The sequence below is a fragment of the Orbicella faveolata genome, unplaced genomic scaffold (genome assembly GCF_042242905.1).
Source record: "Orbicella faveolata isolate gen_17 unplaced genomic scaffold, um_ofav_v1 contig_1, whole genome shotgun sequence".
Taxonomy (NCBI): domain Eukaryota; kingdom Metazoa; phylum Cnidaria; class Anthozoa; order Scleractinia; family Merulinidae; genus Orbicella; species Orbicella faveolata.
The window spans coordinates 18,302,768-18,329,432 of record NW_028301536.1 but is presented as its reverse complement, the minus strand read 5'-3'; the positions used below and the strand labels follow the sequence as shown (position 1 = coordinate 18,329,432).

Sequence of the window (26,665 nt, the reverse complement as noted above, 5' to 3'; positions counted from 1 at the left end):
GTGCTAATTAATGTAGGCCGTCTTGTCACTGAATACTGAAATTATAGTTTTTTTTTATAATCGCCTTATCAACTTTTTCGCTATAATTTTTCTCACATTTACATAATTTCTCATCTTGTACATTTGTTGTGGTACAGAAAAAGGCAAATGGCGTTTTAGAGGAGAGTGTGAGATCACTCAAACATTCAAACACGATCATTTGAATATTCTGATTTAAAAAATGTTGAAATTTAACCCGCAAAATTCGCCAAGCTTTTAAAATTGTAATAAACAGGGATCTTTTGGATGAAATGTTACGTCTTTTCTATTGCCTGTTGTTTCCAGTTACCGGTAGGGCCTTTAAAAAAAAAATGGAAATCCAGGCGGGAGGGGGGGTCCTCAAGCTTGGAAATCAGGCGGGAGGGGGGCTATAGCGGTCTGGGAAATCCAGTCAGAAGGGGGGATCGAAAATGCTCGCCATCCGTCCGAGGTGTGTGTATTTTTTCTGGAATAACCCATGCTGTCCTTTTCACTTTCAGTTCAGCATCTGGTGCTGCAAAAGTAAATTCCTGCAGACCTCATATGCCATCATCATCTGATGCTGACTGTGTGGATCATGAAGTTGCCGACTCAATCTCTTCAGATGCTTTGCAGGAGTTAGTGATGAATGTCTTTGAACTTGGAAGGAGACAACACAAGTTCCTATGTGAGACTGAGATACCAAATAAAGTTCCTCGTGCAAAGGAGGAGCCTCTAAAGGTATGATTATTTAAAACAATATTGATCTCCCAACTTCCCGCATGGTTTATTGCACCAATAAACCCATAGAAAGAGTGGTCTATTGTTTTATATGCATTGTACAGCGGTACATTTAATTCCTATTCTTGATGTGTTAATTCTATTTCAAAATCAAGTAGTTAAATTAATACATGTACATGGCTTTTCAAAAAATGTTTTTGCCATCTCTTGGACACATAGGCCTGACAAAATTGGCATTTTCTGATTGGTTTGTCAACTGATGAATTATGGACATTCAAATCTTGTGGTATTGTTTTCTTTTATTTTCAATATTGGGAATTTGTTAGCGTGAAATGCCAAATGAGTAAGGTTTTTTCGGATTTCTTTTCTATTTTTTTGCAGGTTCTGGTAGAAGAGTTGCTAAGTAGGCTGGTTGTACTTGAGCGCAATCATCACCCATTTTACAGCGTTCAGGCATTCATGGACAAGAATGCCTATAGTGAATGGGTACTAGTTGAGAAGGAGAAGATAGAAGGTTTGATTAGAAGCTTCTGGCACTATGCTCGTCCCGTTGTGCATGAGTTACCCCTGGAAAGTCCAGAATACCATAAACAGTATGTTGAGCTGATGAAGAGACTTATCAGGTTTGGACTGAACTTTTCTTTGGCTATGTTTGGTGGAAATGTGGACTGATGCATTTTAATAGTGCTTCTGTCTGCATAATTGGTATGTAAAATCTGTGTGCATAAGAAGTTAAAGTGGAATAAACAAATTAAACATTTTCTGCAGGTTTGAAAGTAAACACAGGGAACTACACCCAGTTTATGGTGGAGCAATTCCAACAGCACCTCTCTCCTCATCAGCATGCCGACTGCTAAAAGAGTTTGAACTCAGATATGGAGTAGGGTCGCTCTTCTGCAAGATTTCTTATCTGGAGTACCTTGTTAAGTAAGTGACACTCCCTAAGATAAAATAATATATTCATTATCCTTACTTGGCACCAATTGTGTAATTAGTATGTTTCTGGGGCGTATCTGGTGGGGTTTGGGAGTTCAGTTGAACCACCTGATTTAAAAATAAATGAGACATAAATTACAATATGCTGACTTGGCCTCAGAATGCCGGAAATCCTGTTTCTGAGGACTTGAATTGTAAAAATTTTCTGGGGAAGGATGCCCCCGGACTCCCCAAGAGGGAACCGCCTTTGGCAGTCCATATCTCTAACCCCCTTCTCTAAAATCCTGTGTCCACCCCAGACGTGTTGGTGTTACTAGACATTCAATGTGTTCTGTGGGAAATTCACAAACCTGTTTTAACTGACTCTCCCATTGTTTTCAATGAGCAGATGGAGTAAAATCACATGGATGCTGCCCTTGAAAGGGAAAGTTATTTTAACTTGATTTTCCTTAAACTTCATATACAGCGCTTAAAATTTTAGTTGTTTGGATTGCAGTGAGGGTACCTACTGAAGCAATTAAACAACTCACTATCTATCATTTTCTCTCAAGTGATAGTCATCTCATCTGTGGTTTGTTGACTGTTAACTCATGAATATAAAACTTAATGGACAACTCTGACGATTATGAGAAGGTGAAAGCCCAGGATGGACTAATTCCCAAAGACTGAGTAATATATCAATGCTAGTATCTAGGAGAACTACATGTAGACAGCATTTATTTGAACCCTTCATTGATTTGGTACCTGGCATTAATAAAATCAATTCAAGGGTGCACAAGGTTGTTATTTTATAGGAAGTTATTGATGTCGTGAAATTTTTGGTGTTTTCTCTGTAAGGTACTTTGAGAATGAACTCTGGTACATTGAGCACGTCTTTGTTTGTTTACAAGATGTTATGGATCATGTTTTCATCTGCCAAGAAATTTTTGTTAAAGAAGAGGTTAGAAAACTTTGCTTTGAGTACAAAGATTTGTTAGAACTTAATAGTTAAATCGTTTAATTGTGTGTACATCAACTCCCTCCCCCAAAAATAATTAGAGAGGAGGAGGACTCCTAACTTTTTGATTGGGGGGGAGGAGGGAAATAATATTTAAAACAGGACATTATGATTAGTGACATCAAGGTGGTTTCCAAACAAAGCATTTAGTTAAGGGGCTCTTTCTGCGTATAATTAAATGTTGTACATTTCTTAGCCATTTGTGACTGGAAAATACAACCTGAAACATAATTCAAAATAATGTTTGAGACATCACCACAATCACTGGCTGAGTTTTTGTCTTTTCCACTGGGATACACATTAGAAACCTTACGCTTGAACAGCCCAGAGCACCTGCATAAAGCTATCACTAACCTGGAACTAGCTACACATTTCAATAAATTCACTTGGAAAAGAAAATTACTGTTGCATTGTCTAAGGCTGGTAAGCATAACAAAGCAATTGGAAAAGAGCTTTCAGGGGGCAGTTCAAAAGAAAGGGTATGTACAAGGAGTGGGCTAATTTACTGATCACAATGCTTGGACATAATGTGCTGTTTTGGGGGAAATGTATGAAGCTTAATTGGAATTTCCAGGCAGTGGAGAGGTGGGGGGAGGGGGGGGAGGGGAACCTTAAATAAAATCCCTTCTATGGCAGAGGTACCCTGTATGGATATTTTCTGTAACTACACATTTATGAATTGGACAGTGAAATGAAGGTGAAGACTGACTGTTTATAATGCTTATCTCCAGTTTAAAATGCTGCTGTCCATACTGTCAAGTTTGCTGGCAAAAACGAAATACTCTTTGACTCGAATAAGAAGAATCTTTCCAGCTGAGAACAGTCCTACGAATGGTGTGCCAGCACTGGTTGCACTGTATGAATTGACTTTGGAATCTGCAAGACAACTGCAATCTGAATTCCCTTCAGTGTTCTCAGTACTTCTGCAGGCTCGTCAGTTTGCTAATAACCTCACAACAGAACCAGTCAGTGATCTTCTAGCCTCATATTTAAAGGTAATTTATAGTAATATGTTTTGAGACGAAAGAATGATATAGGCTTAGATTGCAAAATAATGATTGAATTTATGGTGCATTTCTTTGAAAGATCCAAGATAAGATTCTGAAATCAGAAAACAGATTTTGCAATTCTATACTGAAAAGATTAATCCAAGATCATTCAGATCATGGTGCATAAAAGAAACCAAAGAATCCACTTGGGTTAAGTATTCTTCTGTTCCTGTGATGTAACATGATCTGAGTGATCTTTTATTCATCCGTTTAGTAACGAAACCCAGAATCCTTTTTTTGGATTTAAGAGGCACCCTCTGTAATTTTCAACTATGGCCATTTGGACCAGAAAAAATCAAATTCCTCAAACTTTCTCAGATGAATGGTCTAGATACGTGATTCACAAAAATATAATTTTCAGTTCAATTCAATTTGTATTTTAGCGCTGGGGCCACCATCTTGGTTTTGCCCCTCTGAGAGGGCTTTCAGCAGCCATTTTAGGGCACATTTTTAACAATTTGCCATACAAAGAAAACGATCTAAATCCGGGTAAAAACGCTTTATTCGAGACAAGCAAATGTTTCTCGTTACATCGAGAGGCTGTTTTGGCAATTTGATCATCACCTGATTTTTCTACAGAATTTTAAATTTCTTCCCTTTCGGACTACTCATGAAGCGCCACAAAAAAGGCAAAGTTTAAAGGAAAATATCGCCAAAAGTACATCACTTGAGATCCCAAAACTACTCTCCACTTAAAGAGCAGTGTCTCACCTGTAAACAAATGCAATAAAATTTTTTGCAGTTAAAACTGTAAAATGTTAGAAGAAGAAGTTTAAGCTGTGTTTTTGTCAACAAAGACCGCCGTCCTAATTAGCATAATAACATGAAAATAACGATGCACAGAGAAAATAATGATATATTCCACTTACCTCGTGACATGTCGACAACTGGATGTTCCACGATGCCTCATATTATATTTCCAGTATGTTTCAGCCACATTTTCGGTGATTAATGTACAAAATCACTCTCAGACATCGCCACGGTTAAGCAGATTTCAACTCTCCAAAGCCCACTTCATAACATCTATCAATATTATTTGTCTTTCGCCTCATAAGCCGCTGTTTACAAGAAGTTTAACAATTTGCTGAGATCCTAACTGACCCAGAAGTCTGTTAGCAGCCTTTAAAATCTTCCTCTTAATCGAGGATTCTCATCAAGAACTCATTTAAGCTCAGTTCTGTTTTGATCTGTTATGCACCCGCCATCATTCCACAGATTGCGTTACATTTGACAAATGCGCATTCCAACGGGTAGGGGTAGGGTGGGTAGGGAGTGGAAATGTAACCGACATTAAAGCCATTTTACGTGTTTCTGTGGCTAAACTAGTAACTGGCTTTCCCAGAATTATTTGAACATGAGCTTCTACTTGCAGGTATTTTCTAGGTTATTTTTGCAGGGTAAAGGGGGGGGGGGGGGAGGTCTTGTATTAAAAAAAAAAGAAAAAAAGAAAACGATAGACAGTACCAAGTCAAAAGATTATGATCTGTGTATTTTGATCAGCTTTATCAGTTCATCAGTTAGGCCCTATTAGGGGTTTTCAGGATACTGGATATTTGGGTAAAAAATTAACAGGATGCAAGAAATTTAGGAGAAAAATTAATGCGGTAGAGCATGTTTAGATCAGATAAAGCGGGACAGTTGTGTCTTTCGCTGCAGGAAGTGCCATCAAATTTTGCAAAAGACAACAGACTGACGAATAGTGTGCAGGAAGTAATGATAAGCGACGTTTTATTGAAACTTCTTACATTTTCTTAGCCGTGTCACTTTTCCATCAGAAAAGAAAATGCTCAGAAAATTACTGAAGGGCAGTTAAGGACGGTACCTTCTTTTTAGGCATGGTTTAAATGCCAGGCGTGCGCTTGGGTTGGAACTAGTGACGTAATTAACTACCCGACCAAGCGTGCGACTCGAAAAAAAATTATATTGTGGCCGAAACAAATTTCGCACTAAAATTACGAGCCTGTACTAACACCGGGATTACCAGAAAAGCAGCATATCGCTAAGCACTAACTGTGAACGGCTTCCAGCTGAAAAACTACCTTTTATCGTATCCGTAGAAAAAATCATACTGAAATTCGACTGTAGATGGCATAATGTGCACGCAAAACAACTGCGAGAGACGTCAATGTTTAACTTACTTGGAAAGTAACAGGAAAAAAAGTAACGGACACCGACAAAGTTTTCGAAACAATGAAACAACTCCTTTAACTTTTAACAAAGGGGTGATTACAGCTACATTTTATGGTATGAATTGGAAGTGGCAAGCCTATTCGACAATGCATTAGTTTTTGGCTGTGAGGAAAAGTTATGTAGACTGTATTTTGGCTAAGCCAGAGCAGTGCTGTTGCGACAATTCTGTTATTAAATACATATCAAAAGTGGTTTTATGTTACCACTTACCACGTAGTTTAAAGATGTTTTTTAATATGTTTAGTTTTCTGCATGTAAAGGCGAACCTTAGGAGAATCTGTGAAGAAATATCTTTACCTTTTTTTTCAGAAAAATGCTACCGTCAGCAGTAGCTAATTATCTCGGAAAAATTGATGACTACCCCCAGTTTTCTTAGTGGATTCTAATAACCCTGGCTAAGATCTACTTTTTCCACGTTTTCTTAATCTGGCGGAAACACGTTGTATTTTGTAGGCACCATTCGTTATGAGCCTGAGGCACCCCACAGCCACTAATGTCGTTCAGTTCTGTGATGGAGCAGAGCTGCATGTCTGCACAGGACTAGTTTTCAACCCTATGCAGGACGCTTTAAAATACCCGCATCTATCAAGCAAAGCACTAATGTTGACGCTTAGCTTTTTAAAGACATTATAGATGCGTTTAAAGCACACAAGTTGAATGAGTCATAAGCAATTGCAACTTGATTCTCAGCGGTTGTTGTGTCTTCTTAGAGGACCTTCTCCTGTCTGTTTCTAAGCTTTGAAGCCATTCTCGAGAGGAAGAATTAAATGTGGCAAGGAGTCAGGAACTCTCACAGGTGAACCGCCTAATTCTGGCCTCACCTTTTGAGCACTTCATCTTTTGTGCTACAGTAATTGCTTCGACTTTTATGGCCGTTTCCTGACCTGAGAAAAACTTTTCTTGCGCACTGCTTGTCAGTCTGTTGCCTTTCGCAGCATTTGATGGCATTTCGGGCAACGAAAGACACAAGTATAATGCTGAACAAAAAAAACACAAGGAAGAGGCTTTTTATTGGAGTTCTATCCATATTCTATTGGTAATAAATGAAAATTCTCGTCAAAAGCTAATGGCTGTCAGTGAGATTAGGATAGTTGTTTACAAATATAGTGTGGAATGTTGTGCCTCGATTGCTTTGTAGACACAAAGGTTGCCATGTAAGAAATTCGTGTTAAACGGTACAGAATTCGGGACACATTTCATTCTCTGTTTATTTCTCCAGCCTCGTCTTTATCTATCTATTCAGTGTAACAAGTGTGGGCTTCGAAATTACTAACAAGGAGCTGCGTTACCTAACCTTAAAACCCCTAAAATCAGATACAAAACTTTCATATTCCACCATGATATAAGTACTAAGAGTCCAGAATAAATGCTTATAGCAGGTGACATACATTTATTTCATCCTAAATAGCTGACCATTGTTGAGGCCCCATTGTGGGAGAGGTGGGTGTCGGTGTATCTCTTATCCTGTTAATTTTTGTCCTAAATATCTTGTATCCTGTTAAATCTAGCTCAACGATTTCCTACTCAATTAATGTCCTGTTTTATGTGATCTAAACATGTTCTACCCCATTAATATTTCTCCTAAATTTCTTGCATCCTGTTAACTTTTTACCCAAATATCCAGTATCCTGAAAATCCCTAATAGGGCCTCACTGGCCTCAATGATGAACTGATAAAGCTGATCAAGATACACAGATCATAATCTTTTGTCCTGATACTGTCTATCATTTTCTTTTTTCTTTTTTTTTTAATACATGACCTCCCCCCCCCCCCCCCCCCCCCTCACCTACTCTGCAAAAATAACCTAGAAAATACCTGCAAGCAGAAGCTCATGTTCAAATCATTCTGGGAAAGCCAGTTACTAGTTTAGCCACAGAAATGCGTAAAATGGCTTTAATGTCGGTTACATTTTCACTTCCTACCCACCCTACCCCTACCCGTTGGAATGCGCATTTGTCAAATGTAACGCAATCTGTGGAATAATGGTGAGTGCATAACAGATCAAAACAGAACTGAGCTTAAACAAGTTCTTGATGAGAATCCTCAATTAAAAGGAAGATTTTAAAGGCTGCTAACAAACTTCTGGGTCAGTTAGGATCTTAGCAAACTGTTAAACTTCTTGTAAACAGCAGCTTATGAGGCAAAAGACAAATAATATTGATAGATGTTATGAAGCGGGCTTCGGAGAGTTGAAATCTGCTTAACCGTGGCGATGTCTGAGAGTGATTTTGTACACTAATCACCGAAAATGTGGCTGAAACATACTGGAAATATAACATGAGGCATCGTGGAACATCCAGTTGTCGACATGTCACGAGGTAAGTGGAATATATCATTATTTTCTCTGTGCATCATTATTTTCATGTTATTATGCTAATTAGGATGGCGGTCTTTGTTGACAAAAACACAGCTTAAACTTCTTCTTCTAACATTTTACAGTTTTAACTGCCCCAAAATTTTATTGCATGTGTTTACAGGTGAGACATTGCTCTTTAAGTGGATGGTAGTTTTGGGATCTCAAGTGATGTACTTTTGGCGATATTTTCCTTTAAACTTTGCCTTTTTTGTGGCGCTTCATGAGTAGTCCGAAAGGGAAGAAATTTAAAATTCTGTAGAAAAATCAGATGATGATCAAATTGCCAAAACAGCCTCTCGATGTAACGAGAAACATTTGCTTGTCTCGAATAAAGGGTTTTTACCCGGATTTAGATCGTTTTCTTTGTATGGCAAATTGTTAAAAATGTGCCCTAAAATGGCTGCTGAAAGCCCCCTCAGAGGGGCAAAACCAAGATGGTGGCCCCAGCGTTAATATACAAATCAAATTGAACTGAAAGTTATATTTTTGTGAATCACGTATCTAGACCATTCATCTGAGAAAGTTTGAGGAATTTGATTTTTTCTGGTCCAAATGGCCATAGTTGAAAATTACAGAGGGCACCTCTTAAGAATCTTGTAACATATATGTTGGATTTTCCCAAAGAAATGCACCCTCATTTTGAAGTTTTGAAGACACACTGTAGTTATAATAACTATGCTATTCCAAAAATGTGTAATAACTGAGATTTCCAATAGTTTCCTTATTATCAAATCATAATGATCTTGTTCCCATCTACCAGGCACTGATAATGCAGAGGTTAAGGCCTAAGATAAGAAATGGGTTCACATACCATGACCACCTCTTTTAACATCTCAAACCGATTTCCATCTGTTAATATCAGGCCAGTAATCAGGATTTGTTATGAATATAGGGGTGGGTTTGCTGTAGAGCATAACAGGCACAATCGCAAAGTGCTCATTACATAGGTACATGTGGGTCCAGAAAAATAGGTTGTCTAAGACAGCATTTTATGTATTTATGAGGGCAATTTTTATGAAACTAGGCAGCTAAAAGTGCATAACTTATAAAAACCTGAATATTTCTGGAACTTTTAAAATTTAAAATGTAGAAGCACCCATCACCCCCACTCCCTTACAGACCTGAATATAGAAGGTACTAACATAGAAGTTAACAGCCATTATGAATTTGCTGGTAAAGTCAGATTACACTGTATTTTACCTTGGCATACATTCCCCCTAATTTCTCAAATGATTTGAACTAGAGATTAGCAAGGAGTGTTAAAAAATTGTTATTATTAATTTATGTTAGCATTATTTTAGGAAAATCACTACTAGTACTTGTTTGAAATAATAGACCAAAACCTCAGTGAACAAAGGATTCATTTATCTGTCATTGTTCTATAATCAAAATTAACTATTTGCTATTCTGTGAATTTGTCTTGTTCATCTTATTTTCTTCCAGGAAGAGATGGTGGGTCGGTATGAGCGCATCAAAGTTATTGCCACAGATGAGATAAGGCAAAATTTTTCTTCACCCAAGCTTCTGCTCAAATTAATCCTGGAAATCCACCATGAAGTCAACTATTATAACACTTCTTACAAACAGGCCTTCTCCAGGTTAGCTGTTTACACATCTGTCATGTTCTCCAGTGTGGAGGCGTGGCAGCCTCGTGGTTATTGCACTCAACTCCAGATTGAGTGGTCCAGATTTGAGTCCTAGCTGGGGACATTGTGCTGTGTTCTTGGGCGAGACATTTTACTCTCACAGTGCCTCTCTCCACCCAGGTGTATAAATGGGTACTGGCAAATTTAATGCTGGAGGCAACCCTGCTATGGACTAGCATCCCATCCAGTGGGTAGTAGAAATACACCCAGTCACTTCATCCAGGATAAGCTCCAGCCTGATGGGCCACTTGGCTCGTATGCAGACTTTAACTTTACCTACCATGTGCTCCAGTAACTTATAGAAATCTGGCAAAAATGATTATTGCTGTTGTTCGGGTGTTTTCCAAATGAATCTCATCCTTCTGTCAGCTGATTTCAAATGGATCACATTGCAGTGTAATTGGTACAATTAAAAAATGTCTGCTAGATGTTCATTGTATATGTCATCTATAAACTTGAAATACCCTTAAACACTGAATCCCAGAGAGATTCTTACTCTATAACAGATTCCAGGAGCAACTTATCATGTTTCAGAAGTTCAAGGGTAGTATACATGTAATATTATTGTGGTTAATTTTTACTGCTGATTTATATTTTAAGTAGTATTTTAAAATTAGTACAATCATGCAGACAGCCGTATTTCATGAGAAAAAGCTGAAAGACTGCCTGCAGTCCACTAGCTAACTGTTCCAAATGATTGTCTGAAAGCCAGTCTCTCTTATTAAGGGATAGACAGACACTGGCTGCTTGTCTGCGTGACTCGCAATTTCACTGCGTAAGGACGTGACTGACTGGGTAATTGGTTACATTTTGTTACAGGTATTTTGATATGATGGAGCTTGCGGCTGTTACGTTTTATTCCTTGCTGATGTCAGATGTGCAACAGCTGTGTGAAAACCCACCCCGAACCCAACGCCGTGATAATGTGGAGCCCTTGATGCTGTGCTTGGCATTTCGATTATCAAAATTAGACAAAGAATGGTCAAAGTACATTCCCTACAGGTAAGTATGTGCATGTGCATGTGCATCAGAAAACGGAATGAAAAAAATTGTTGCATAATTCCTTTAAAAATGGTGATTTAACATTGTTTGTCATTGTGTAGATCATTTCCACCCTTCCACCTGTATAGTAACTGATAACACGTCTTATTTGATGCCACATCTTTATGGTATAATGTGTACATCCTCCTTTATGTGTTCATCTACCCCTGTAGTGGCCAGTACTACAGGTGGGCTACATCTGGTTGCCAAATCACAGTGCTTCAGAGTGCACCTGGATGTATTTACGTGTTGCTGTTGTTAGCTACATGTGTATATGCTTAGTAAGGAAAAAGTTGTTAAGTAATGGCCTGCACAACCAAAAACACCAGGAAATGATGCAACTCCCCCCTAGGTGGATGCAAGTCAAACAACAGATCACCTCCTCTTCTCTGTAGCAGAGTTTAGTCCACTAGGGCAACACAAAGACCACAGTGAAGTACATGTACTTGTGCCCTGACTGTGTGATATAGAGTCACCAACCATTACGCTGCTGCAAAGTTCTCGCACTATGTTACTGAAGGTAATGACTGTAATAAATCGCCATAACCGTAAACACTGTAAATATTTCTGTGTTGTATTCCAGTCATCAAAGATGGCGGGAGCCCTTTCAGGAGTTTGCGCTGCAGTGGTTGGATGCTGTTGGCCGTTACTTTCAAACACTTGTTCCTCAGCTGATCAGCCATGATGTATGGAATGCCGTTGAGGTGAACATAAGTGGAGAACAAGAAAGACGCCGCCAGATGCAGCCAGGAAGGCTGACAGCACCAGGGCCACTTGGTCCCAAGTCTGCTTCCCTTCCGTCCTTGACACCATCACAGCATTCTGCTTTCAAAACTGTCAGCTCTTCTGTTGGGACGCCTTCCAAGGTATGGCATTGATATCTTATATGAGATTGCTGCTAGCCTGTCCACAGACCCTCTTCTTTGTCTCCAGTTGAGTTTGTCGAGATTGCAAGCTTAGCAAAATATTATTTTACCTGGCACGTGTTGAATGTGAAATTTTTGAGTCTGGAAATCAATTCTATTGAGATGAAAACCTATCAGAAATAAGCATTAAATTTACACTTATGTAATTTTTCTTTCTAGTTAGTAATCCTATTTCCCACCATTCTCATGCTGGAAACGCAACCTTGTTCCCAAGGACCCTTGGGGCGAGGTTGACGGAAAACCATTTCGAAGTCAATCAAGTTCAAGTTTGAAATTCAACAACTGAAGCAATTTTGCATTGTTTTGCCATGTGATTGATAGTTAGGGGAGAAACTGATTTCTTAATTTATCACTGACTATCGTGTTTGTTTCATATTAGCCAGGAGTTTAATGATTGTTTTATTTTTGTTTTTAGTCTACTGCCTCTAAAGGAGTTAGAGGTAAAGAGCCACTTCATTCAAGGAAAATCCATCTAGGCTCCAGTCCCCCAACCAGAGTGAAAAGTCCAAAACGCCGGCAACCCAGTCTGTCTTTTGATAGTAGTTCAGATGAAGAGACTGCAAGAGGTGTTCGGAGAAATACACCCAAATCAGACAATACACAGCAGGTTGTTGCCCAAATCCATTTTCCTAGAGGGCAACCCAAGCCTGAAATTGTAGAGCACCATCCCAGCAGTCAAGGAGAATCCATTGAAGAAGAATCACCAAAAAGTGTTGCGGTTGACCCGCATAAACATCAGGAACAATGTTCTTCAAGTCTGGCGAAACCAAGGAGCACTGGGGAGTCAATGAGCTATTCTGCCACTGCGCAAGATGGTAATGGAATCATGAAAGAGGCGATACAAATTGTAAAAAACGACGAGGGCAATGCTCGGTGTGATGAGCTAAGTGAAAAGGAGAGCATCACATTAGACCAACAAGGAAATGAGGAGCTCACTACAGTGAAGATGTCAGATAACCTTGAAAATACCAAACCAAGTGCATCAGAACACGAGAATGACAAGCGACAAGATGATGACAAGTTTAGTACAGAAGAACGCGAAGAGCATGCAGACGATGTAGAGCAAATTCAGTGTGTTTCAGAGGTGGAGGATTCAGAAGGACAAAAGTCCAAGAAACCTTCTCTTTCTGGGCAGGCAGAGAATGATGGGGCAGAGTTGGCAGAAAACGGTGCACTGAGGCCTCTTGAGAATGGTAAACACTCCGAAGATGCAGAGCCTAGTGGATCTTTAAACAACTTAGAGGGGGTTGAAAACAACATTGTATCCATGAAAGAGCAGTTGGACGGTAGCGCCGAGGATGAAGTCAAAGCCTCTGGGCTGAACACGAAGGAGGATAGAAGTGTGGTGAAGGGTCTTGAGAATGGTCATCATCCTGAAAGCTCACAGTCAAATAGTTCTTTGTGTCCCTCGGTGGAAGCTGAAAACAATACTAGACCCAAGCTAGATCAGTTAGGATGTAACACAGAGAAGACCGAAGTAGAACGTTCTGGGGCAAGTATGACTGTAGGAAACTGTGTGATGCAGCCCCACGAGAAAGGAGAAAGTTCGGTGCTAACCATTACTCGAGAACCTCTTGAAGAAACAGGTGGGCTACATCCTGGGTACGAAACAAACCCTGGGGTTGCACAACTGAGTGGATTGGATAAGACTGAAAACCACATAAAGCCTTTGGTGGACCAACCAATAGAAGACACAGAAAAGGTCGAAGGAGAGCAGTGTGCATCAATTTCGACAGATCCTGCACCGACTGTAAAACAAGATTTTATAGAAGATGATGGTGAGCTTTTGATCCTTGAAAGAGATTCCATTTCAAAATGCTCATCCTATTCCAAAGCTTCTGAGTCTAGGAACCAAAGCACCCCAATTGAGAATGATACCAGTGATGAATCATACAGTGATGAATCCATTCACACTTCTGATTCCTTTAACTTCATTGAAGATGAAGGTAAGACAAAGATGTCACAAAGTAAAGCCATTTCTAGTGACGGAGCTTTTGCTTTTTCAAAGTCTGTGCCCAATGGGGACAGCAGCAAACAGCAGCGAAAGGAGGGTTCTGGAAAAGGGGCATCAAAGATACGTTCTCCTCCAGAGTTAGGTTTCCGTACCATTGTTCCAGTGATTGAGCATGAAGAGGAAGGAATAAGTAGTTTGGGACGTGATGGAAGTGATCGGAGAACCTCTTGTCGAACTTGCCCAGCAAGACAAAGTTGTCTTGAAACAGGAGACAAGCGAAAACACGATGTACGCAGCCAGGGAGCAAATGACGACAAGAAAAGCACAGTGCTCCAACCAAGGCCTAGTGCTCCAGTGAAAATCCCGGCCCCTCAAAACAGACTCTTTGCTAAACTGCGTGACACCGCTTCTGGCTCAGCTGGCTCTAAATGGTCAGAATGTGGCAGTTTTGTCAGTGCTGTTGGGTCTATAGAGAGCTTTCACACTGCAAGATCTGGTGGTAGTGCCTTGAAGTCTGATGGAGTAAGCAGCAATGATGGGAGTGATCACGACTCAGAGAGCAATCATTCAAGCGATGATAAGCCACACGTTTTGCCAATTTCTAGTTCGTTCGTGGATGTGATTTGTGCTGTGAACCGTCTGACGGCATTTGCGTGTCATCTGTACAAGATCCTTTGCCCAGATGAAACTTCCCAGAATGGTGGACATGCAGCTACTGCTTTCTCCACATCAGCAGATGAAGACCTGAAGAATGAGTCGTTGGAAATCAAAAGGAGACTTAACCACAGGCTTATTCAGGTACTGATCATTTCCTGATATCGACCGACAAATTCTCCGTACTGATCTCCACATTACAGAATACAGCTAATCAGGAGACTGCATTTATATTATATGCAAAATCCCTATTTTAAAAGTCACTTTTAGCTGTGGCAGTTAATTGAGGCCTGTGTCAAAGATACATTTTAATCTAACAGATTCTTTGAATATGTTTTTGTGCAGGTGATGTTTTCGTTTGTAAGGCTGTACTCGGACAATGTCCTTGGAATGGAGACTTGTGGGTTACCAGACGAACTTCTAACTCAAATTCTGGGTGATCGAGTCCAAAGGCATCTCAGAACTTTGCGGGATTCAGGACATTTACAGGGGTGCCGTTATAATCCTATCGCTAGACAGTGCTGTAACACAAGGGATAGTACTGGTAAGTTGAATTTTACATACTTTAACTTATCTCCTCTGATAAAAGGGAGTCACCAGTTACAGGCAAGCAAGGAATCGCAATTTTCTTGGTCAGAACATCTGATCGAAGAACCAAATCTCTGAGACTTTTAGAGATTACTGTCTTCTTAGTGTTTTTTGTTTCGTTTCCTCAGAAACGAAACAGTCTTGTTTTCAGTTCAGGGGTGAACTATGTATATAGTGATTTGTTATATCCAATCAGAGTAAAGTTTGTAATTTTTAATGTAAATTATACGGCGGCAAAATTTCAGCTCAAACTCGGTGCATCTTAACAAAATGTGTCATTTGCAACTTTTCAGTGAAACTCTCGTTTCTCGGTATTATCTTACACAAGAAAACTGCGAACTGGACTTGATAGTGATAGTGAAAAAGAAATATATTTTCGAAGTAGAGACACCGCCACACCACGCGATTTGACCACCAATGCGATATTTTAAGCCGATGGCAGCAGTTAGGACAGTTAGTTTTGTTTAGTTCAGCAAAGAAATGGTACTGTTTTCCGTTTCAGAGTGATTTATTGACATAGTGAGTATGAATGTTATCAGGGTAAACGCTTGTAATTCACAAGGTAAACATGTTCAGCAAAAATAACTTCTCGAAATTAAATTTTATTTCGTGACACGGAAAGAAAAGGAAATTAAAATGTCATGCAGGTAGAAATAATAGGCGACTTAAATGTTCGTAAGTCTTACTGAAACGATGTATTCTAGAGAAACGAAGATATCGGTTTCCGTGTTTGATTTAAATGTGATTAAGATCACAACTACGGCGACAAAATTTTGGTCAATCAGAACACTTGTCAGGAATAACAATCCCGCCCCTATTCTGTGGCTGTTTACGGGAAAAGAACACGCATTTGGTGCGTTTGGACGATACTACAGATACGATATATTGTGGAAGGTAACTGATTCATCATATTGTATTTTAATTAACGTTGGTATATTGCAAAATAGGCACAATATGGCTTTTTTATGAGGTTTTCTTCATATCGTTGCTGTCCACATTTTCCAGATTTAGTTGAATTTCTCGAATTTTCCGCCACAATTCCAGTAGCTTTACTTCTTAGAGCGCGCTTTTAAAAATAAGAAAATTTGTATTTCGGCATACAGCGGCATTTCAAAAGCTGATTCCATGAAAACACCGATAGGATTTGTATTCTAGCTTCGTAAGATTCAAGCGAAAGTAAAGGAATAATTGCACAACTGTTGTCACACGTGAGGCGTCTTTTAAAAAGAAAAATATACTGCGTCACTGACAACGAAACGTAGAGTGCCGCATCCATCCTCGAATCAAGGACTGCCCGGCACAGAAATGGAAAAATTATGCGTCAAATGCTTTTGCCTCTTAGCTTTATTTAGCCTCACACACAATACTTTGAATTTCTGAAAAATTTGGCGGGGCTGTGCGGCCCGCTTCCCAAAGCACTTACCCTATTTAAGATCAAAGTCTGCGATTTATCTAACCTATTTATGGCCTGACCCTTAAATTAATACCCTGTTTCAGACCTGCCGTAGTTCTCTAGTTCAGAATGATGCTAAAGGTATTGTGAATGGTTTTAGTTGCTGGTCTTATCGATAATGATGAAAAAAGTAGCTTCTTCTAAAAAACATAACTAATTCAAGACTAGAGTGCAAAAATCATACCCAATTTGAGACCAATATGACCAAAATCGATACTGTACTTCTGACTTAAAATGTCTTAAAAAAACATGTCCCTCTGACGCTGAACATACCTATATAGCCCATGTAAGGGAGCACCCCCCCCCCCTCCCGTACGGCAGGGTCAAAGTGAAGTATCACAAGTAAATACATTTCAAAGTGCGTTGACTATAATAACTGATTCATGTGTAGACAACTTAAATTAATTAGCCCTTTCTCTTTTACAATAGGCTCAGTACTAAACCTCACCTTGACGAAAAACCCCAGGCTCTGGCAACTGAGCAGATCAGTGCGGTGCAAAGCGGCGCATTAGCACATATCCCCCTCACCCCAGGACTTCTCATCCACAAGATATCAAAACCCCAGCCTTTCTCAGACTTTGGATATCTTTCCGGAAACGAAGCAATATTTCTTTCTGAGAAATAGCTTGTTGTTGTTGTTGTTGTTGTTGTTGTTGTTGTTGTTGTTGTTGTTGTTGTTGCTGTTGCTGCTTTTGGGCATTCCTTATCATTTGCAATGAACATACATGTAGGGCCTTTTACTGATCACATGAAGGGTCACCTTTTTACCAAGGCTCGTGGAAACAAAATAAACTAACAGGCATTTTGTTTACATTTTTTGACATCAATCTTGCTGTAATTTTCTTTGTGGTTTAGGGGCATTTATACCGCCATGTGATGGAATCTCCAGGACAACCATGAACCCCGGTGAATTTGAACCACTTACTCAACAGGTTTGTTTCACATTGTACGGTTACACAAAAAGATAACATGAAAAAGCATTTGAATTGATGATTGTCATTTGTATTCCTTCACTGGCAAACGACCCAGCTCTTGTCCATCTGGTCCAGGGTGTTGAAAGGTATATAATGCTATCCACTGGTTAAATAGTTTTTTGTTGTTGTTGTTAACACCTATCTACTGGCAAACAATGACTTGGCACATATGAACTCATAAGTGCATCATGCACTCACGTTAAGGCATATCAAAGATGCAACCATCTTATCCACTGGATAGCAATTTATTGGTGGATAGCGTTATCCAGCCTTCGAACAACTGGGGCCTGAACTGACACTTTCTACCCCAATAGTAGTTTAAAAAAAACTCAACATTAATCTTCTCACTATTTCTGCAAAGTTAAGCACATCAGAAGAAAGGAAATGACATTGGGGAATGCTGTTAATCGGCAATCAAAGTTGCCCAGCTAGCGCTGTGTATAAAATATTTTGTAAAGACAAACTCGAGAATTCTGTAATGTTGATACCAAAAGGTATAAATTTCATCTGTTTGCAAAATACAATGAATTGTTTCCAATTTGAGAAGAAAGCAAACACCTAACCAATCAGCACACTTGTACTTTGATGTGTCCTTTTTTTTTTCAAGAACTTGGACTTTTTACCCCAAATGCTAAATTTAGCATTAGTAAAAATAATACCAATATTGAAGACATGTATGAAGTGGGTAAGTGTCTGTAGTATTGATCGATGGATCAGGATTCGGGCCTGGCTGGGGTTTTAAAGTGTTCACTCAGGGGTGTGTTATGAACACCCTTACATTATGCGCGAATGGGGGGGGGGGGGGGGGGTGAGTATAATGATAGACTAAGATCCCATCAGGGGAGTAGCATTTCCCTTAGTTCCTTTATATGTAGGAACCCGGAGTTAGCTCGGGCACCAGAGAGCTATCTGGCTTCTCCCGGCCCGTAAAACTGGAACGATATTAGTCAGTGATCGCCATTTTCTATGTGTTGTTCTCTCTCCTCAGATGGCAGTGAGAATGAGTAATGTCGCCGTCTTGAGGAGCATTCTCTCGTGGCTTTTAGACCATGTGACATCAGCTATTAGCAGTCCTAATTCCATGCTATCTGATCATCATCGGCGTCTTGTAAGCAGTTCTGAATATGAACTTTCACTGTCGTACTGCGAGCATGGACCGAGCCTGGATGGCATTCCCAGTAGTTGTACAGGTAGCCTATTTTTTTTTTTATTTGATGCTATGGACCTTTTTAGCTTGGGTGGGTTGTGTTCCCATTACAGGCCACATGATATTCTCTGGAGGGGTGTTCTTTTACCATCTAAAAATATTCATTCATATTCACACGACTATTTGACAATTAGAAAGCAAGAGTTGCAAAGAGTCTTGAAATGGGGCAACAAACCGCCCAAGCTAAAACGGTCTACGTATTGGGAAAAGAACTTGACAAAATAATATGACTTAAGATTAGGAAAGTTTGGAGATACTTCTGCAGAGTAAACTGTACTATTATAGTAGTTCTTACGTGATATATGAGGGAGTTTGGGCTTGAATACTTCACTAGGGTAGTCTGTGTAAGGAATGTAGAAGTCCCAGTGGGGAACCCTTAATTTCATGTGAGTTCGTACATTGTCTCTACAATAGGCTTTGCTAGATTTACAAAAAAAGAAAAAAACAGCATAAAACAATTAACTTAATTAGGCAAAAAAATCTACTCAGAATAGTAAGAAACTAAACAAGCTGGGTAGATAGAAAAAAATAATATGCTTTACCGTGGTTGTAACATGCATAATCAAAAAGAAAACAAAAGAAAAAACACACAAAAAAGATGCAAACAAATAGTTAAGTAAATGATAAAACAAAAAGAAAATGAAAGAAAATGAAAAGTAACCAAATTTGTATGTAGGTTTGTTTGGAACTAAAACAAAATATTTTCTCCTGTGCACGCAGCAATCTTTGAATGCTTTTCCTAACTATCCTAGTTCAGTTGCAAAGGAAACTGAATTCAGCAATAACAACCTCGACCGTTACTACGGATTTGATCCCTTGTGTCTACTGGCTTTTGTTTTGTCACTTTGATGTCGGCATTATTTAACGTTGCGTGATCGCTTTTTGTTTGACAGCCGAAGGTAGAAGTGATGTTCCCCAACCAGGAACAGAAGCACTTCGCGAGCCAGGGACGCTGAATGATTGCACTGAGCACATTTGCAGACTGGAGATTTCGCAAGTTAAATTAGTTATTTACAGAGTGAGTTTAAGTGCGCTATCGATTTAGTAGCCAGGAAAGCAAAGAGCAGCAGAAATAATGGAAGAAAATAAGGAGTATTGTCAATAAAACATTTTAGGATTTACTGAAGATTAACTCGCACAGTTCCCCTGGAGTGGCCTTCGTTATCGATTTTGTCCATTAACATGTCGAATAAAGAACTACACCTTGCTACACTAACTAAGGAAATTTGTTTTAACTGTAATATTTTTTTTATAAAAGCTTATCGTGTTAACAAGTAAAGTTGTCTCTGAACAGTTCCAGTGAAGGTTGAAGTTAAAGTACTCAGAGGTGTGGATTGTCTTCAATGCTTTATTTGTTTCAGATAAACAAGCTTTTCAAACAGGTTTTTCGGTCTTTACTTGACCTCGATCTCTGCCGATTCAGCATCGGAAGACGCCTGACGCCGGCCATGGAACTCCTGTCACGTGAATTACAGAGATTTCACGGTGTCTTGTACCCAGAAAGCTTCAATAGATTTCTCACAGACCTCTGGACTGCAGTGGCACAGGTCGGTATTAGACAGCTATTGTCTGAGTAACCTGTGCACAGGCTTCCCAGTAGGGTATAGAGCGTAAAGAAATCGTTGAGTCGAGAGTGACGAGCGCGGTCTGAAAAGGAAAGCTAAGGAAGATCTTACGCGCTTGGCTCGCTCGGCTCTCTCTCTCTCTCTCTCTCTCTCTCTCTCTCTCTCTCTCTCTCTCTCTCTCTCTCTCTCTCTCTCTCTCTCTCTCTCTCTCTCTCTCTCTCTCTCTCTCTCTCTCTCTCTCTCTCTCTCTCTCTCTCTCTCTCTCTCTCTCTCTCTCTCTCTCTCTCTCTTTTTTCTTTTTTTTTTTTGATGGGGAAGATGAGAACATTATTTCTAATAATGTTTCGAGTGGCAACTCCAACGAAGAAACTCTTTTTTGGCTCGTCACGCGATTGTGTGACGCCCATAAAGAGCTCTTGGGAAGGAAGCCACATTGCACCGCTCCATGCGACTATAAAGATAGCCTTTTGAATCAGTAATCTGTCAGCCTGGCATATGGTCTGAATGCTTACACTCTCATTTGGTTGCAAATCTCAAGTCCTTACGATCTACAGCTACAGGTTTAAGCCTCTTGGCTATCTGAAAGACATAGTGATGTTAGCCACAAGACTGGGTTAGTCGTTTAGCCGGAACGTGGTACATTTTTGTAGGTCACTCCATCCAAGTCCAACAATAAGTGTTAAAAATACTTCCATTTGCTCAGTAACGCAGTGATAAACAGTCGAAGTAGTTTATAAAAACAACAAAAACACAAATTTTGAGAGTTGCATTTTTGATTTTATTCTTACTTTTTAACCTTACTGGTTTTTCCTCTGTACTTTTTCTAGAATTTCGAGGAGGAATCGCATCGTTTGGTGAGAAGAAAGTCTTCAGCTTCACAGCAAAGCCAGCTTCTCCTACAGGCTGTAGCGGTAAGGGTACTTTCTCTCTCCTCTTTGAAATAAATGTTTAAATATTTTTTTATGATTTGACCATCACTCTTTAAAGTAATATAATTCACCAGACGTATTCAGTTCTAGTGAAACGTCATAGTCCTCTGAGTCTTGAACTCTGTGTCCCTAAGAACTGTTCTCTATTTTCTCCTACACACGTATTTATTTCTGTGTATTTCTTTTTTTTCAGTACCTGATGCGGTTTTTCTACGGTGGAGGTGATGGATTGGCTTACGATACATTGGCCGCACCCATGGTGAGTCAGAGTGGTAGCGTTTAACTACAGGGTGTTTACATCTATGTGCTAAATCGAAAAGACTGAAATTGTTTGCTGTCGAATGAGTCGATCCGAGTTTGTGGTGCATTAGTTACTGCAAGGTTCAAAGCGCTCATTATTTGCCTTCACCTTAACCTATGTTTGTGCTTTATACATCCTTCCTGGGTATCTGTCATTAGGCCGAACCAGTTAGTCAACACAGTCAAACTGATAACATAGAATTACAGACGAAGCGGTTTGTCTCTGGCTAGTGGAAATCTTTATTATCTTGGTGCCAGAAATATAATTCTCTTTTGACTATGGACAGGAGGTGAGGCTGGATGTAGAATGTGATCCCTGACGGAGGATAGTCTAGGAAGAAACAGACAGACAGACAGACAGACGGACAGGCAGGCAGGCAGGCAGACAGACGGACAGACAGTTTAAGGGGACGCTATGTTGTGATATCTAACATTGATGTGTTGATATTTTCAAGGATCCCACCGTGCAGTACTTGCAGTTATACACCAACCCAACACACCGGCTTATTTCCATGTACCACTCCCTCTACAAACAGGTGAGAACCTCTAACAAAAGTTAAGTACAATAATAACAAAATTGCGACAAGGGATTTTTGTTTTATTGTAAACACGTTGTTAAGTGTCATGGATACTCGGCCCTTTGGTAAATAAACCTTGTACTACCTCTCTTGGTTTTAAGCAGTGTAACTTGTGGTGTAACGCTAGGCCTCAAACGTACGTTTTCACATTGAGATGTTCAGTTGAGGGTATATCTAGATTGAAATTGGTATCTTCATTTTATTTCAACACCAACAACGTCGTCTATTTCTTGTGGAAACTCGCCGGCCGCTCATAGCTTGTAGTCTCTTTTGGGTAATACAAGAAACAGCACCCTTTAGATACAGATGTGAAGCAGTGTATTTTCAAATGGAAACCGACATTAATAAACAACAGCAAATGAACCAATAACACGAACCGTAGAAGTCACATCAGCCTTCCACTTCTTTAGCGGTACACGTCTTTGACGTCTCCATTTGCAGTAACACTTTATTAAGAGGATGTTGTTTCATTTTTCATTTAGATGCTCATTACGCAGCAGCAGTTTCGGATTGACGAATTAACGTCATCGGTCAGCGTCAGCTCGCATAATGCTAGTGCCAATGCCCCTGCAGATTTTGTCATCCAGGCAATGCTCAAAGATCTGCACGCCACTCGCAAGTGTTTCTCAGGAGCGGCGCTAGTTGAGTGGATGGAGAACTATGTTCATCATAATGGATATGATAATCTGGGTGTGTGCATTGGAAGCACGGAGACCGAAACGGGATTGGAATTCGGTGAGCTGGTAACTAGTATGTGTTCTGACTGAGTGATTAGTGGCTGCGCTTTGGTGGGGAGAAAAATATTTTATTGAACGAACTCTTCCTTCGTCTCTCCCATCTTAAGGCTTAGCCTTACCTAGCACCCTGTTTACACCTGAATCTTGAGGAATGATCCAGCTTAAACAGCCTTAAACCAGTTTAGTTAGGCATCAAAGCGTTACCTCTTGAGGTTTATTGACTTGCAAGCTTCCATAACGACATCGCAGATCATAAATAGAGTTTGTTTTAATTCTTTATTACTTACATGTAAGAAAGGCGTTCAGTTTTGTTTCATTCATTTTTAACTTTTGTATTCTTGGTTTGAAAGAACGTGTTCACTTGGTTCCTTTGCCACCCCAAACCTTTAATTTAGATTGTAGAGTGCGAAGATGTAGGTACGGGATCAACCAATCTCTTGTTTGGGTTTGTATTTTACAGGCCAGTACCTCCTGGAGCGTGGAATGCTGATCTGTGTCAGTCCTCCGCCACGTTTTGACCGGCAGCCTTCAACTGGAAGAAGAAGACAAAGTCAGGGGCACGAAGAGAATGCACGAACAGAGCTAGGCAAGGTGTTTGTCAACGAGGATGTACAGCCAGAAATCAGGGTCAATGATATCGAGGTCACCACCCCGAGTAATAGAAGTGAGCTTGTTGTTTTATACAATCAACATGTTAATTCTCCAAACCGATCTCTGTACGTTTTTTACGTTTGTTTGGAGAATTTGTGTACGTCTAGTGCACTAATTCCTTTTGTTAATAACCCGTACGCCTGTCTTGGTATTTATGTTATTGAGGAGAAATTTGTTGTGGATTAACTAGATAAAAGTTAGAAAAGGTTAGCCCGGGCGCAGATTTCGTATATTTCCTAGAGAGGTTGTTGTTTCTGTTTTCAAAGTAGTTCTTTTAAGTGTGCGGGACTCTGCAGTGTCGTCTGCTTCGAAGATTTATCCAAAGTCAAAACTGTTAGTGTGTCTTGGCTCATTCAACCGTTTAAACTCCTGTATTAATTCGGAAACGAAAGTGGTCGAAAACCATACCTCATGATTTGTGAGAGGTTTCCAAGGATTTCTCTGTCCCTTACGTGCTGATACGTGGAGTTACTAGATTAGTCGCCGTTTCAAGTGATTATCTTTGGATTTTACAGGTTCGCCAGCCTCCAGCTCTCGTTCGACCTCTCGATCCACACGCACGGGATCAAATGACTCTGAAGAAGAGGCTGACGACGAATGTGATGACGACGATGATGATTTCTTGGGCAGCGCAAGCGATATCTGGAGCCGCGTCAACAGCGTGCGGTCTGAGCGAGACGCAACGTTTTACAATCACCCCAAAGCGCTTTACAAGTTTATTTGCGAAGAAGACAGCTCTAGAACCGATGTCAAGATCGCTTTAGGCATCACTGACCGCTTGAATTTGCCAGATAAACTGAAGCATATCCTCTGCGTTCTTTACGCCAGGAGAGATTCGGAGAAAGAAGCACGGAGCTTTCTGAGGAGACTTCCCAGGGATCTTTTGGATGACGCTGTTCGCAGAGAGGAAGGAAGGGATGTCCAGTGTGCGATTTGTCAGACGTTGTGAAAAGCTTACCAGTGTCATTTGAACGGGCAAGGGCCAGGTGGCGTCTGTTAACAGTACAAGGCCACTGTTCAACTCTCTTTCATTTGACAGATATTTGAGTCTAGAAGTTTTTTAATCAACAGTTTGGTGTTTGTTTTGAAGTTTACGTTGAGCAATTGTTGATGTTGCAGCTTTAGTTTAGTAACAGTTTAGTACTTAACAATTAGACTACGAGCTCGTGGTGTCTATCAGCGAAGAGTCAACGAGGCACAGCAGAGTTGACCGTAACTTATGCCCCTCACGCAAAACGAGATCGTCAAGTCTAATTGTTTTAGTAGAAACACTAAATTACCGCAGTCCAACACTTAACAATTGGGCTAATTTAAGCCAAAATCAACCATTCAGGGAGAACCAATTCGATTTGCGATGGATTTCCAGTATAACGCTGTGACTGTCTACCAGTATAGTTTCAGTAGTCTCCTCTTGAGTTGTCATAAGATGTTTATCCCCCCTTTCTACGTGGCGACCCAAAAGTTCAAATTTAGTTTCTTTGTTTTTGGTAGAAAACTTCTAACGCCACCATCTTAACCTAGATGTAAAAAGATAATTCTCTGGAACGTTAGAGATTACTTCATTAACTAATTCTTTCAATGGTAGAATAATATCATGTAAGGGGGTCAAACTCGTTTGTTGTACTAAGACAAATATGAATCTTTCTTTTCACTTGGGATGTTATTGCGAAGATTAACTGGAAGTAAGTGGAGTGGTGACTTGGCTGAAATTGAAGTAAATGAAGAAATGGATGCGAGTCAAACCACAAAAAATAAAACCTTTTAAGCCCGTCACGGTGAAACCCATTACAATCTAGGTACTGGTTGCAAGCTCAGTAAATGTTCTTTTCTGAGTAATTCAATTTGCGTTCAGTTCATCATTCGTTTCAGAAAAAAATGGAGTTAATACACTGGCATGTGTCTTGTGTGGAAAAGAAAGGGTTTGATTCTGTCATTAATCCCTAAAATTATTGTAGTTCTATTTTCATTTAGTGCTTTTTTTGTTTTTGTTTTTTTCTTTGTTTGGTTCTTTGTTTTATAGTACGGTAGGGGAAAGGGGCACGTTGAGCGCTAAAATGATCAATATTCAACTTTTTAACCTTCTCTTCCCGTCTTTGTAGCCTTCTACCTTATTTCCATGGATACAATCTTGTGTAAATAGATTCAAATCGTGCAAACTATAACCTTGTATCTTTGGCTATACTGTATGTAATGAGTAGTAGCTGATCATGGCAATTTCACCTGTGTCGCGATGAGCAAATAACTTCTATTGCATGGGCCATGACGAGACGGATAGTCGTTGACATCCGAAATTTCGTAAATTTCTTCAGTGTAAATGATTCAATAGATTATGTAGAAAGTGATATGTAAAGTTACATGTAACAGTTTCCGTCTTAGCATTTTTACAGGGTTGCCACCGTCAGGGGAAAAGTCAGGGAAAAGTATATTTTATTCAAGCTCAGGGAAAAGTCGGGGAGTTTCCAAATCCGTGTTCAAAGTCAGTGAAAAGTCAAGGAATTTTATCTTGAGGTTGTCGCAAATTATTTTATTAGATGTTTTTGTATATAGACAAGGCATTTTTGTTTTTAAAATTGTCTGAGCCATCCTCATTTTTGTTGATTCATGGCCAGAATAGTCATCCTGCAGGGTCAGTGAAAATTGCTTTACAGTCAATGAAAAGTCAAGGATTTTTTTGTTCCGGTGGGTGGCAACCCTGTTTTAAGAGTGGAATCAATTTTAGGTCTCATAGACATTTAGACTTGAATGTATTTGGTATAGCTAGGTTTATTTTGCGACGTATCGTGATTTTTTGGTATCGTTTATTTTCATGAGAAGTCAGATCTTGTAACTCAATAGAGATTCAATCAATAAAAATATATTTTTTGTAAACAAAAATTGTAGGAATACTTAGAGGTTGTGGTTCCGAGTAGTTATATTACAAAATGTATGATTGAAAGCAAACATTTTTAACTATAAAGGAAACGATTTGTTAGCAAAGAAGTCAAAAGGTTCGAAGAGGCTAATTCGAAAATACCTTGCCTGTTTTGAAGCTGTTTCAGTTAGTATGCTCATCCAGAAACCTAACTGCGACAAAAGCAAAGCGATCCGATAACATACTAGACTTTTTTTGAATGTTGATGAGGTATTTAAATGTTGATAATTCTCGGGGAGTATCATTCACTGAAGAATGCTGCGTCACTCAGTTGAATGGAGCAGT

The 26,665-nt window shown here is 39.7% G+C and overlaps 1 protein-coding gene across 1 annotated transcript in view; it reads left to right on the top strand.

Moving 5' to 3' along the window:
* LOC110067162 (uncharacterized) overlaps window positions 1–26,343 on the top strand; it is a 34,337-nt gene extending 7,994 nt beyond the window's left edge. Inside the window, exons 7-26 of the mRNA XM_020774460.2 lie at window positions 519–738; window positions 1,120–1,361; window positions 1,507–1,665; window positions 2,512–2,614; window positions 3,403–3,666; window positions 9,710–9,864; window positions 10,732–10,914; window positions 11,537–11,819; window positions 12,295–14,631; window positions 14,833–15,031; window positions 17,384–17,460; window positions 18,491–18,692; window positions 19,603–19,727; window positions 20,071–20,256; window positions 21,102–21,185; window positions 21,397–21,462; window positions 21,959–22,039; window positions 22,564–22,816; window positions 23,279–23,482; window positions 23,985–26,343. Of these exons, the coding sequence (XP_020630119.2) occupies window positions 519–738; window positions 1,120–1,361; window positions 1,507–1,665; window positions 2,512–2,614; window positions 3,403–3,666; window positions 9,710–9,864; window positions 10,732–10,914; window positions 11,537–11,819; window positions 12,295–14,631; window positions 14,833–15,031; window positions 17,384–17,460; window positions 18,491–18,692; window positions 19,603–19,727; window positions 20,071–20,256; window positions 21,102–21,185; window positions 21,397–21,462; window positions 21,959–22,039; window positions 22,564–22,816; window positions 23,279–23,482; window positions 23,985–24,418 (5,857 nt within the window). The 3' untranslated portion in view covers window positions 24,419–26,343. The remainder of the gene's footprint in view (window positions 1–518; window positions 739–1,119; window positions 1,362–1,506; window positions 1,666–2,511; window positions 2,615–3,402; window positions 3,667–9,709; window positions 9,865–10,731; window positions 10,915–11,536; window positions 11,820–12,294; window positions 14,632–14,832; window positions 15,032–17,383; window positions 17,461–18,490; window positions 18,693–19,602; window positions 19,728–20,070; window positions 20,257–21,101; window positions 21,186–21,396; window positions 21,463–21,958; window positions 22,040–22,563; window positions 22,817–23,278; window positions 23,483–23,984) is intronic.
* The last annotated feature ends 322 nt before the right edge of the window (window positions 26,344–26,665 follow it).